Source organism: Botryllus schlosseri, chromosome 13 (assembly GCF_051294905.1).
Source record: "Botryllus schlosseri isolate E-star chromosome 13, Bs_hap1, whole genome shotgun sequence".
Classification (NCBI taxonomy): Eukaryota; Metazoa; Chordata; class Ascidiacea; order Stolidobranchia; family Styelidae; genus Botryllus; species Botryllus schlosseri.
Window position 1 is genome coordinate 17,782,249 of NC_137248.1, and position 12,606 is coordinate 17,794,854.

The 12,606-nt window shown below is 41.3% G+C and overlaps 2 protein-coding genes across 2 annotated transcripts; both read left to right on the plus strand.

Moving 5' to 3' along the window:
* Positions 1–201: 201 nt before the first annotated feature.
* Positions 202–6,093, plus strand: LOC145453462 (monocarboxylate transporter 4-like). Its single transcript, XM_080331448.1, has 4 exons — positions 202–2,820; positions 3,565–3,705; positions 3,769–4,385; positions 5,595–6,093. Exons 1-4 carry the CDS (start codon positions 2,637–2,639, stop codon positions 5,871–5,873), a joined length of 1,221 nt encoding a protein of 406 aa, XP_080187574.1. The 5' UTR covers positions 202–2,636; the 3' UTR covers positions 5,874–6,093.
* Positions 6,094–6,596: 503 nt separating this feature from the next.
* LOC145453461 (monocarboxylate transporter 3-like) lies at positions 6,597–11,455 on the plus strand. The gene is made up of 4 exons (XM_080331447.1): positions 6,597–6,926; positions 6,982–7,122; positions 8,580–9,190; positions 10,863–11,455. The coding sequence occupies exons 1-4, from the start codon at positions 6,743–6,745 to the stop codon at positions 11,187–11,189; spliced, it is 1,263 nt and encodes a 420-aa protein (XP_080187573.1). The 5' UTR covers positions 6,597–6,742; the 3' UTR covers positions 11,190–11,455.
* The last annotated feature ends 1,151 nt before the right edge of the window (positions 11,456–12,606 follow it).

Below are 12,606 nucleotides of genomic sequence, written 5' to 3' on the forward strand. Positions count from 1 at the left end.
CTAATATCGCATGACACAGTTAGGATGCTTTAGTCTTGCGATGTGCAACGGTGCTGGTTGGAACCGGCATTTTTTTGCAATCAATTATGCAAATAATACGTGTAATAAACGATAGCTTTGGTGCAGTAGCGACCCAAATTTACACTCTTGGCGACCCAAACTTTAAGAACCTCTGGCGTAACCGATTCCGTCGTCAGTTTCAGATAAGCGGTTGGGGGATTTCTTGCTTAGAAATATAACTATTGCGAAATTAAAAATGTCTGGCACGCCAGTCGGTAATATTTTTACATTGACGTATTTTGGCACATAGCATACGAAAGGTGGCCGACCCCTGGACTATGGCTTGTAAATTAGCGTAAGGTCTCTCCAGGTGAGTAAACGTTAAAAACTATTGTATTGGAATAACTAGATTGGTAGTGTGGTCGATTTTGTTTTAGTGACTCAGACAGAATGCTTGCGGATTAGCGTACGGGTTCACCAGGTTAGTGACGGTAAATGCATAGATTCGTTGTTCCTAGACAAATAAAGTCTCTATTTGCTGAAGTCACCGTTCCATACTCCAACTGTTGGAATGGACTTGTTGCGTATTGTTGCCATGCATGTATGGAATTTTCACCCTAGGTCATTATTTATTATGGTGTCGTTTGTTCACTATGGGATGTAGCAGTGAGAACGGTGAGGTTCATGATTGAAGAGGCAGATATTCTTAACATCGCATTCGCAAATATAGATAACTTAATTAGGTATAGTTGATTGTTTCTTATTACGTTAGCACTCTACAAGATCAGGCTACGTATAGCAATGTACTGCGTATGAAAAATACATTACAGCTATACGGTTGAATTTAAAACAAATGGTTGTTTAAAACACTGTTTAAAACATGTTTTAAACATAGCGTTTTAAACAGAGGCCTTTTAAGAATTATGTGTTTTTTAGTTGTAAAATCATGCCATAATCATGTAAATACTTTCCAAAAATTACCACCCGATATAACCGACGTATACGGTATGGGATAGTTGGAACCCACGAAATAGTCGGTTCAACAGCTATGGTACGTAGATACTTCGTCAAAGGAGCTATATTTACCCTGGATTTTCAATTGTCAGTGTCAATCCACTATGTCGCCACAATTAAATATTCGTGACGTCATAGCTTAAAAAAACACAATAAAATCATGTTTTAAACAAAGGCATTGTTTTAAAAATGTTTGTATTAAATTGATTTTTGTTTTAAATGCAACCCTATAATTACAGCTACCTCAGTCGGAGGAAGGTTTTTTCGCAATCTTACAGTGCATAAGTGCGCCACCGGTTCGCGAAAGACGATTGCACAATATTTCACCGCGCTGCGAATTTGCAAACTTTCGAAGTCCACGACTACTAGAAAGTCTATTATTGTGCGGCCCGTGCACTGTTAGCTAGAAGAGCGTGCTGTATCGACAACCAAAAATGGTGCTCGAAAACAAAATTACCTGAGAATGATACTGCGGTATAAATCAAACACAACATTTTAATCCGAATGAAACTGACGAATTAGAATAAGCAAAAATGGAGTACGAAGGAACGTAGAGACGTATAGTATGGTATGCAGTAGGCACAGGACTTATAACAATGCTTTACGCCATAAATTAATCAGAACCGTCTCGATTGAATATATACAGAGAAAGAAAACGCCAATTGATAATAATGATGATTGGAATAAACCGAGCCCTAATTAATAATATGAAACACACAAATTGGGAAATACTGTTCAGGCGGTAACAAGTGGGGTGATATATTCGATCGCACGCCGAGAATAGGGTCTCAGAATGTTCTGAGGTATAAAGGCTCTGTTTTCGTACGCACCACCTTTTGGTGTGAATACACGCTTTTTTTGCTCAATGTGTGGTTTCATCGGTTATTTCTATATGGCTTGCTTTTTAGGAAAAGTTACGCATCTATAGTCGATAATCGTCAGATTAAATCTTCATCTGATCAAAGTCACACGCAATGTGCAATGCGATGCGATGTAATGATCGGATAGGAGCATGCTCAATGTGTGGTTTCATCGGTTATTTATATCTGCCGTGCTTTCTAAGAAAAATTCCGCATCTATAGTCAATAATGGCCAGATTAAATCTTCATCTGATCAAAGTCACACATAATGTACAATGCGATGTGATGTAATGATCGGATAGGAGGATGCTGAACGACCAGTTGCGGTCTCCCAAAATCTGGCACCCACCTCGACCTAGTACCCGATGTCACAGTGTTTTTGATGTTAATATTTTATTCCGCGGCTCTTTCCTGTTCTCTCCGTTCCTTATGAGTGCGTTGTTTCATCGGGTCTTTTTCTGGGCTTTTTGTCGCCGTATAAAAACGGCAATGTGTTGGAAGAGGAGCCCAGATAAACCTCCGACGGAATCGGGCCATTGCCACCCGAGTGGCAGGTGCTTATCGTCATCACTACGTTAACTTCCCCGCATTCCTGATATAGATCGTGAATGCCAGTGCGAAACGAATTTAACCTGATAAAAACGATTGGAGCATATTACTTGACGAAAGATTCATCACGGTGTCTTGTATACAGGGGGAACAAAGTGTATTTTAAATGATCGGCTTGTCAGTGTACCGCAACAGCAAGTTTACGAGAACGAAATGTCCCGACTCAAACTATCGGACATCGCTTTGGTACTGGCCGCCTTCTGCGTGAACGCATGCGCATTGGGACCCTTGCGTAGTTTTGGACCATTTTTTATACAATTCCAGAACAATCTTCAAGCATCCGCAGCGCAATCGTCATTGGTGCCCTCCCTGATACTCGGGTCATATTATGCTGCAGGTACGACTGTATAGAACGGTTTAGTCAGAGTGAACACAAAAGACAGCGAAAAAGAAGTGTTTCACATTGCACATTCTGCATTTTGGTGCTGCGATATGAGCTTATATACCTTGGTACAAAGAGATACAGTAGCGTAATAGAATAATTTCCGCGTAGCAACACTATACATCGTAACCAAAGTATCACTATATATGTCCAATAATTTGATTGTCTCACTGATATCAATTTGGCCAGTTCTATGGTTTACATTTCGAATCGGGCGGTGGCATATGTGAGTAGAAATATATAATGCTTATTATTAGACTTACGTGAGTAAGTACTTCAAGTAGGAAAACTACTTGATCATTCGAATATGTAGAAGTATTTCGTAACTGACCACCTCTGGACCTAGCCTATAAGCCAAGTTCACTTTCGGTACTTGCAAAGCAAAGATACGCACTGGAGTTAGGGCTTGTATGGTATTATGTAGCCTTTATGCTTGTTATGCTAAATTGCCGTTCTCTGTTATTAATTCCCCAGGGTGACCTCAATATGTTGATACTGATTGGGAGGGGGGCGCATACTACTTGATAACTGAATATTATATTCAATTGTATATTGAAGTTCTGTACCTCCAAGAAGCTGTTCAAATACTTGATAACTGTAACCTTAATCTGATATTAAGAAATATCAGTTGGTTTATTCCAAATTCAAACGACATCGAACTAAATCTGAACTAACAGCCGTCGTTGTTCTTCCAAACAGGCCCAGTCGCTGGAGTACTCTCCCATCGACTAGGATTTAGGAAAACGATTTTGATTGGAGCAGCAGCCGCTGCCGCAGGAGCCATTTCGTGTAGTTTCGCCAAGTCAATCGTCACTGTACAAGTGCTCGCACCTATAATCGGTAAGTTAAAGAGTATAGTGCATGTTGCAGGAAATTAAATACACTACACTTCGGTTTATCCAGGTGGCGGTTGCGGATTGGGTAATGTGCCGTTATATACGGTGCTCGGGCGCCGATTTTCCAAAAAGAGATCTTTCGTATACAGTGTAGCTTCAATGGGTAATTGCTTTGCTGCTACAATTCTTCCAATTCTCATAACAGTATGGAACACCGATTACACGTGGCGTGGCTCTATGCTTATCATCGGAGGAATATTCCTTAATATTATTCCGTTCGGTATGCTACTCACTGTGAACGATCAAAACAAGGAAAAGCAGATAGAGAATGGAAATAGCCTGCAGTTGGGCATGCTAAAGGACTGGAAATTTATCTGCTACTTAATTACATGCGCATGTCACATATCCTCCTTGGTGGTTTTTGGCATCTTTTTGGTTCGCTTCGGACAGTACAAAGGCTACGGCGACGTTTCAGCAGCATCGATGGCGTCCTTGCTTTCATTTCCTGTATTGTTCATCATGCCTGTCTCCGGATTGTTGACTTCAATGACGCATATCGGACCGATACCAGTGGTGAGGCCGTATGTTTTCGCAATCACTTGTTTGATTCAAGGGATCGCGGCGGTCGGATTGACTTTTACAAACAGTCTGGGAGCAAGTCAGTGTCTCTGCGTTGTCTTTTCGGTAACTATTGATATATTTTTCATTATAATGTTCCTATAAGTTTTTACCTCTGCGGTTCCCAACCTGTGGCCCAGGATGGGTTTCCGGGGGGTCCATGAGGTCACTGGAAGTTACGGAATATGTAAAGGATATTATAACAAAAACTATCCAACGCGATCGTACTGATGCAAGAACATCTAAGCAGGATCCTAACTGCATTCCGCACCCGAGCAGCGCAAAACACTTAATTCGGGGTATAGTAAGCAAGAAGGTGCGGGACCAAAATTCTATTCGCAACAATAATAAAATAGAATATTTCTGGGTAATTGTCTTGAATTTCAAATTTTTTTTCTTCGCGTTTCGCGCGATTTATTGCTACACGCAAATAGAGCTCACTACACTCCTGGGATATATCTCCATATGAATTGCTGTATTTGACCCGTTTTCGCTCATTGGCATGGGTGTGGGCGATGCCTACAATAAATTTATCGTAGGCCCGATGTAGTATACCGTTTCGGTATCAGAAAATACCGATGGTTTGATATTCACCCCACTCAGAGGTGTTCAAGGTAGTCAGCGCTGCTGCTCAAGTATATAAGTAGTTGTAACGTCATGAGTTCCCATTCAATTACAAGTAAAATTAACGACATCAAATCAATGACATTTGTAAACTACTTCAATTAGATCTAAAAACTGAAGATCTAGAATGTACTCAAGTCAGTTGTGTCACGAAGTATATTTGGTCGATGTGTGGCTTAATATTAGCAGTGAATCGGCCGTATCCGCTTACGAAATTGCAGGGTCCATATTACCGAACTAGCGAAAAATGGCTAACAATGACACTCCAAAGGGTGCAAAATTCAAAAATATATTTAAATACGGTATTGAGGGGTCTCGTTCTGCCAGTTGTTATTCATAGCAATATCACTCAAACAAGGAATGCCGGCATATATCACTAATCTTCCTTCTAGTCGACAAAATCCTAAGTGTAAAAATTAAGCTTCTTCAACCAAACACTTTAAAGTAGAACTGGAAGCAGCTAACATTACTCCGTGGGTAAGTAGTCCAAGTAAGAAGGACCTACTTCAGAACTCCAATAGCGTACAAGACCGTCGTTAGGCTACTGAGCACATCATACCCGGCGTTATTGTGGAAAATTTGTAAATGCACTTATTTTCACCCATTTATCTACAGTGTAATATACCAATTTGCTACTTCATTATTTCGCAGGTTAGCGTCGGCATTCGTGGAGCATTAGCAACTACGTTGGCGGTAGACTTTTTCGGAAAAGACACACTAGAGACCACTTTGGGATTGCGAGCTTTGATAGAAGGCGTGTTTTGCGCCTCAATGCCAACCTTGTTTGGCATGGGTGTCAACGCCACGGGTTCATACAATCTACCATTTTATGGCAGTGCAGTTATATCTCTCGTTTCGGCTACATTTGTAGTGATCGTACACAGAGGCATTGGACAGAAGTCGGTAGAGGATATAGATAACAAAAAGTAAAGCTACAGAAGTTTTTGCTAGACGCTGAAATAGATTCTATTTTGCGACAAGGAACGATCTGAGAATCGATATCCCAACTATATTTTCGATCGATTTTCCGTAATCCTGATTGGTGCTAGACTTTTTGCTAGGGGAAATCCAGGCACCATTAGTAGGAACAAAGGAGTTATACGACTTCTATTTTTCTATTGATGGAATTAAATACATTTGACTTACAAGCGATTTATCTTACCCGAGTCACAAAGCTGGCAAAATTCATGTTGAAGGCAATATAATGACAACAGGCGTTACGCAAGAGTACGTAGTTTATTGTATGACTTGTAATTTATAGAATTATCGTCTCAAGTCATTACAGCCCTGTGTGTAGACGTAATTATTCTGAAATGATTTGGGGTAGGAGTTTTGCGTTTTATGGGTGGATTTGCGACTCGGCTTAGTTACTTTGCTTCATTGTCTTATTTACGCGATATTGTGATATTTTGAAATGTGGTACTAAAGCATGTCGATCAGTCAGTCACAAACATGTGGGTATTGTGTAATGAACACTGCTGAAATAATCGGGAATATATGCAATGAAATAGGATCGGTTGAATGATTGGAGAGCGACATGCATGTTTTGCATTGTAATGTACATTATACTTCGGCAATCAGCTGAGTTTCTTCATCCGTGAAGCCTCGTTAACCTGTTGTTTACCATATCGACCGTACCTACCTACTGCGTGTGCATTTGTCGAAAGGAATGGAAATTAGAAGCGCATTTTGTAGTATGGTAGCCATGCAATTGGCGGTAGTCGGTCGTAGCTGTCATGGAATCTACAAGAAATAGAATTTCGTGTAGTGCAGCTTAGGCTGTCAAACAGTTTATCGGTATGTTCGGAACAAGCCTCGAAGATGTAGTTGTCGTCGCTGCTGCGTTCGGGATTAACGCTTTCACAATGGGCCAAGTCAAAAGCATTGGTCCGTTTTTTATCGAGCTACAACAAGACCTTAGCGCCAGTGCACAGCAATCCTCGCTCTTCATGTCGCTGCTTTACGGCTCATTCTTCGCGTCCGGTATGAATTAGTCTCAACTGTGTCCGTTGTATTTTAATTATCTCTTTGCGTTAAGGTCCATTTGCAAGCACCTTATCAAATCGCTTTGGATTTCGAAATACCTTGATTGCTGGTGGGATCTTCGCTGGTTTGGGTGCTATAATTTGCTCAGTGGCTAAATACCTGCCAATAGTATACGTGTCTTCCCTCATGATAGGTGAGTAACTTGGCATACGCTGTATATACCAACTTCTCGACTGAGTTTCTGTAATTACCTTTTCGTCGGTTGTCGCTGTTTATTAATTAAAAATAGTGCCAATAAAACGTGACTCTAATATATAATCTGACGGCCGGGGAAATAGCTAAAGAACAAGTTTAGATGATGCATGTATTCCTTCATTTATGTGACGCCTAGTTTGTCTTGTTAAGCAAAAAATGTGATGACGTGACGAATATGACTCCTGTGAACTATATGTAAGCTGTCATTGTTTGCGTACAGAATATTTTGTTTATGAGCATTTGCGCAATCAGTAGAGATTTGCAAAATCGAATCGCGGCTGATTCGAATCGGATCAATTTCGCCTGAATCGAACCGCCACTTTTTGATAGTTTTTATTCGTTATGAGTTCATGTCTGGGATAACATGTTTCTAAATTTCTGTCGAAGTTGAATTTGCAATGTAATTTGTCTTTATCGGGAATTTGAGTCCATTTCATTTTTTCGTAGTACAAAATATATTTGATTCTCACTATGTCTTCCGCTCTGAATTTACATTCGATTGACCTGCGCTTCCTCGCTGCGAAACTCGCTTAAATTCGGATGCAACCTTGTAATGGAATTTCCAACAGCGAAAAATATTCTTTCTGAAGGCATTGACGACTCGACGCACGACGTAATACTGGCACCCGTGTGTGCGATTGGTCCATATATACATGTCAGTTTACAGTTTCGTTATAATTAAGAGCTGTCTATAGCGCTTTGATTGACAAAAGAGAAGCCAGCTGTGATTAGTAATAACTAGGGCTGGGCACAATGATTCGAGTACTCGAATCTGAATCGAGTATTAATTTTAATGATTCGAGTCAAGTGGTAAAAGATGATTTTTTTTCGAGCACTGAAATTATACGCTCCTCGCAACTGAAAGTTAGTTTATCAACGAAAATGATAGCTTCGATACTATTTTCCACTGTGGAAGCCATTAAACCTTGATTGGCCGTACCGCCGCATACAAAACAGGGTATAAAGTACCAGTACAAAGCTACGAATGTTACTGGAAATACCACATTTCCAGAGACATGGTCATCCCATAACATTATTGTCACAAAGTGCAATGAAATCGGTATGGTCGAAAAAATACTAAATATGGTTAATGTGATGGATAACAGGTATTGTATTCTTTGTGGTTGCATAAAAGACACATATTTGAACTTTGACATATTGCATTCTGTTATGATGTCATAATGACTGATACTCCAATACTCGACTCGACTCGAAGCATAATACGTGATTCAGAATCGAATCACTCGGGTACTCTAATTTCCCCAGCCCTAGTAATAACACGATTCGATTCGACAAAAATATTATTCAATTCTATTTAGAATGAGTGATTCATTTTTCCCCATCCTTGTAACGCAATTGAGTCCGCCAACCGCTGACAATTTGAATTTCGTACAGGTGTTGGTTGCGGTCTAAGCACCGTTCCCACCTTCGCTATACTGGGTATGCGCTTCCAAGAAAAGCGGCATCTTGCCAACAATATCATGACCATGGGCAGTGCATTATTGGCTATACCTTTGTCGCCATTGGTTCAGCTTTGGATCGATGAATACACCTGGCGAGGGGCGATTCTACTGCTTGGAGCATTGTTCCTTAACATCATTCCGAACGCGTTGCTGATAACCAGAAATTCAGGCGTGGCGAAAAAACGGGAATGGAGACTCTCTGATTTGAAAATCATGAAAAGCGTCAGTTTCTCATGCTACATGATCGTCAGTGGTGCTGATTTGGCTGCTATGGTGTGCGTTAGCGTATACCTGGTGCGATATACCCAGAGTAAAGGGATTGACTATTACCTCGCTGCGTCACTGTCGTCACTTATGGCCATCGTCGACTTGTGCCTTAGGCCGATTTCGGGTTATCTCGTATCTCTTTCCCACATCGGCCGCGTCAAAGTTGTGCGTCCGTACGTTTTCGCCGGGATAGCGGTAATTCAAGCTTGCGTCGTTGCGTCGTATACTCTCTGCGACAACATTTACGGAATTGTAGCTGTCACTGTGGCTTACGCGGTGAGTTTCTGTCAGCTGATGTATGCATGACCTTTGGAACTACAGATATTTGTGATCTTCGAGTATCTCTCGTTACTGCGTTTACGATAGTTCGTAATAGGTCATTGGAATATCAAACGATTGGCCAACATGACATCCTGAGACCAGAGGAGCATAAACTATGGTCAGTGTTGCTACTTCAGTGGACGTAATGTCGTAAATCCATGGTATGGTCTTAGAAAGAAAATTTGGTTGCGGGGTCGCTTAATTCATAGCAGTTAATCCAGGGTGGCTTCTCTCAAAATCGATAAATGTATCTAAGTCGCGACTAATGACACTACAAACAATTATTATGTTCGGACCAGGATTGTAATGACTAGGATCACGTTCTTTTGGTGATTCGGCATGACTCAACTCATTTTTCAAATGCGTTACATGACTCGAATCGACTCCAGCTAATTTTTGTATTGACTCGCCTTGTACTCGAGTCATATTGTGCACGACTCTAACCAAGTCATATCAATCGAGACTAGGACGGCCAAGGAAGACATTTTATTGTAACTTCGAAGAATGGTAAAGTCACCACATTATTGGAATTTCGTCTATCAGTCCTTGAAAATAGGGCCAGAAACTGTTAAGACCAAGAAAAATCACGATGTTATCAATGCGAGGCATTCTATATCACTCGAGCAGAGTTGAAAAAGTGGATTGAACCGGATTGAACACAAAAGTGAACAGTGTACATAATTACTTGGACTCGGACCCGAGTCACAACACTCGCACTGGACCCTTTACCTATACTCACTGACTTGGACTCGGACTTGACTCGGTGGTGAATTGAAAATGACTCGACTTGACTCGAGTCAAAACTATTAAAGTGCAATTGACTTGTGACTCGGAACCTTGTGACTTGGTTACAACCTGGTACGAAGATATATTCGGTTACCGTGATACAGAGGCTATTTAGTGCCGTACTTTGTAGCAGTTTCACTCGTGTAGATGATGCAAACTTATCACAAAACTACTCTCTAGTTTTCAGATACCAAAGTGCACAAAGTGTGTGGACTTGACAAAAATAAATAAACGAAATCAGTTAAGGTCGCCTATAAGTGTGACTTCCTCGCTTTGCCTAAAATTATATTTGTGACTGCTTAGCGACGATATATAGTGTCTATCAGAGGTGATCACGGGATACTCAAATACGTTTTGCCGATACTTGCGCTACTTGAACAATTAATGCTATTTCAATACTTCCACTCCTCCTTCAACAGTTATTCAAGTAAATCTATTTACTTCTAAGAATCTGGATTTTACAAAGTAGAAAATCGTATTGCGATGGGTTTGCATAACCTTTATGAGTAAAATTGCCATACGAGTTGCGTCAAGTAGCCCCTTCATTACGGTAACTGAATACATCTTCGAAGATTCGGTCGATTCGTAGTGTTATTAATCGTTTTGCGTTAGTCACAAAGATGCTTCATGCAATTTCGAATGATGCCAGCACCGATTAACTGCTAAAGGTATGCGATCCCACGGCCAAATCTTTATTTTGAGACTACTGATCTGAATGCTATTCAGATCTTCATTATCGACTTCCATTAGAAGTAGTTTACGACGTTACCTTCGTTTCTACTCAGAAACGGTGACTACTTTGAATGCGGCTGGCTGCTATATACATTTATGTATTCTACAGGTGTGCATTGGTTGCCGGGGAGCATTATCCGTGACGTTAATGACGGAATTCTTCGGAACGAAAACCATCATTACGGCACTAGGTTTGCGGTCGCTATCACTCGGAATCTTTTCCGCCACCATACCGCCGGTGGTAGGAAGAATCGTAGATGCCACCGGCTCGTATCGATCTCCCTTCTATGCAAGCGGGGTGCTGTCTCTGCTGTCCGCGGTGGGCGTCCTTGTCGTGAAAAAGACTGCGCCTAACATTCAAACGGAAAGTACCACGAATGAGATTGATAATAAGTGTGTATCTAATGAGGAGGCAGATAATGATGACGAGGTATGACTTCGCCAAATCTGTTTGAAATCTTCGAACAGAGATCGTGTGAAATCGTGAGGCAAAAACGTCCGAACTTGTTAGCCCAGCCATCACATGTCAACGACTACTCATCAACAAGCGCAAAATATTAGCAACTGTGCTCAATACCGACCCCTATGACAGGTATATATGTAATATCGACGATGCCTCGCTCGTCAACTCGTGTTGCCTCGGCGAGCGCAATGTTGTCTGCTCAGCCGAAGGTATTATGCAATAATAAACTCTATGCAACAGTTGTTGTGTTATGACTCATCAACTGCATATGGAGGTCCTTAACATTTGGGCTGGGACAGGCCCCATGCGTGCTCACTGCTCACTTTCGTTGATTCGCATGTCTTTAGACTGGCATGCAGTCGATTGGTCCCAATACGGATTGTCTTATTATTTTTTCATCTGCTGCTCTAGTTATATTTGCGTTTCACTAAGCGCAGTGTCCTTACCGCAGTTCCGGTGTAACGGTATTTTGATAGCACGGTAATGTAACGCGGTATTTGATGTTGTTCAAGTTCACATATATCGTTTTATTGTGTAGGTAGATAGTAGTGCGAAGCATGGACCGGAGCCGGATTGGATATCCTGTCGGATTTTTTTCAATTTTGGCGGAAACGGATCGGAGCCGGATCAGTACTTTTTCGATACGGCTGGAATCTTTATGGATAAGCATGACGTTTGTAACTAAATAACTACCAACCAACCACACTCAAGTAACCGCCAAGCCAGTGCGAAAATGAACGAGCCATATAAATGTATAAATTCATGGAACCACCGTACCGTGTTGGGCCGGATTTCGGGTCGAACTTTTTCATTTTCGGCCGGAGCCGGATCAATACTTTTTCCTGATACGGCCGGAGCGTATCGGAGCCGGACCAGAGAATTGAAAGAGGGAATTTGTCGATCCGCTCGGTACTAGTAGATAGGTATTAGGAGGAAATGGGGCTTGGCTACTCGGCTTTTTACCCCCGGACGATACCTGGCAATATTGACTCTTGTACTATCTCAATGGTTTACAACTCTTTATATAACCCTTCCACTTGATATCGTGAATTCGATGACTGGCCATATGGTATGTTCATCTGTTAGTAGGTATACTCTGGCGTTAGTGGTACTGTATTCGCTCGGCGGTCTGAATTAGATTCATCCTGGCACGGTCATACTTAGGGCAACGGAGAAGGAAATGTTCCACGTTTCTTCGATTCGGCATAAATCACAAAGGCCATTTTGGTGACATTTTATTCTGTGGAATGACCAGTCTGCAATCTAATTAGAATTCCGGCTTCTCTTGGTTCATGTCCCTGATAACTCCAATAAAATTTCTATATTGCGTCGTTGTCATTGGCATTCATGTGATCTATCCACTTTTTCCGACATATATCGGCAATGAGGG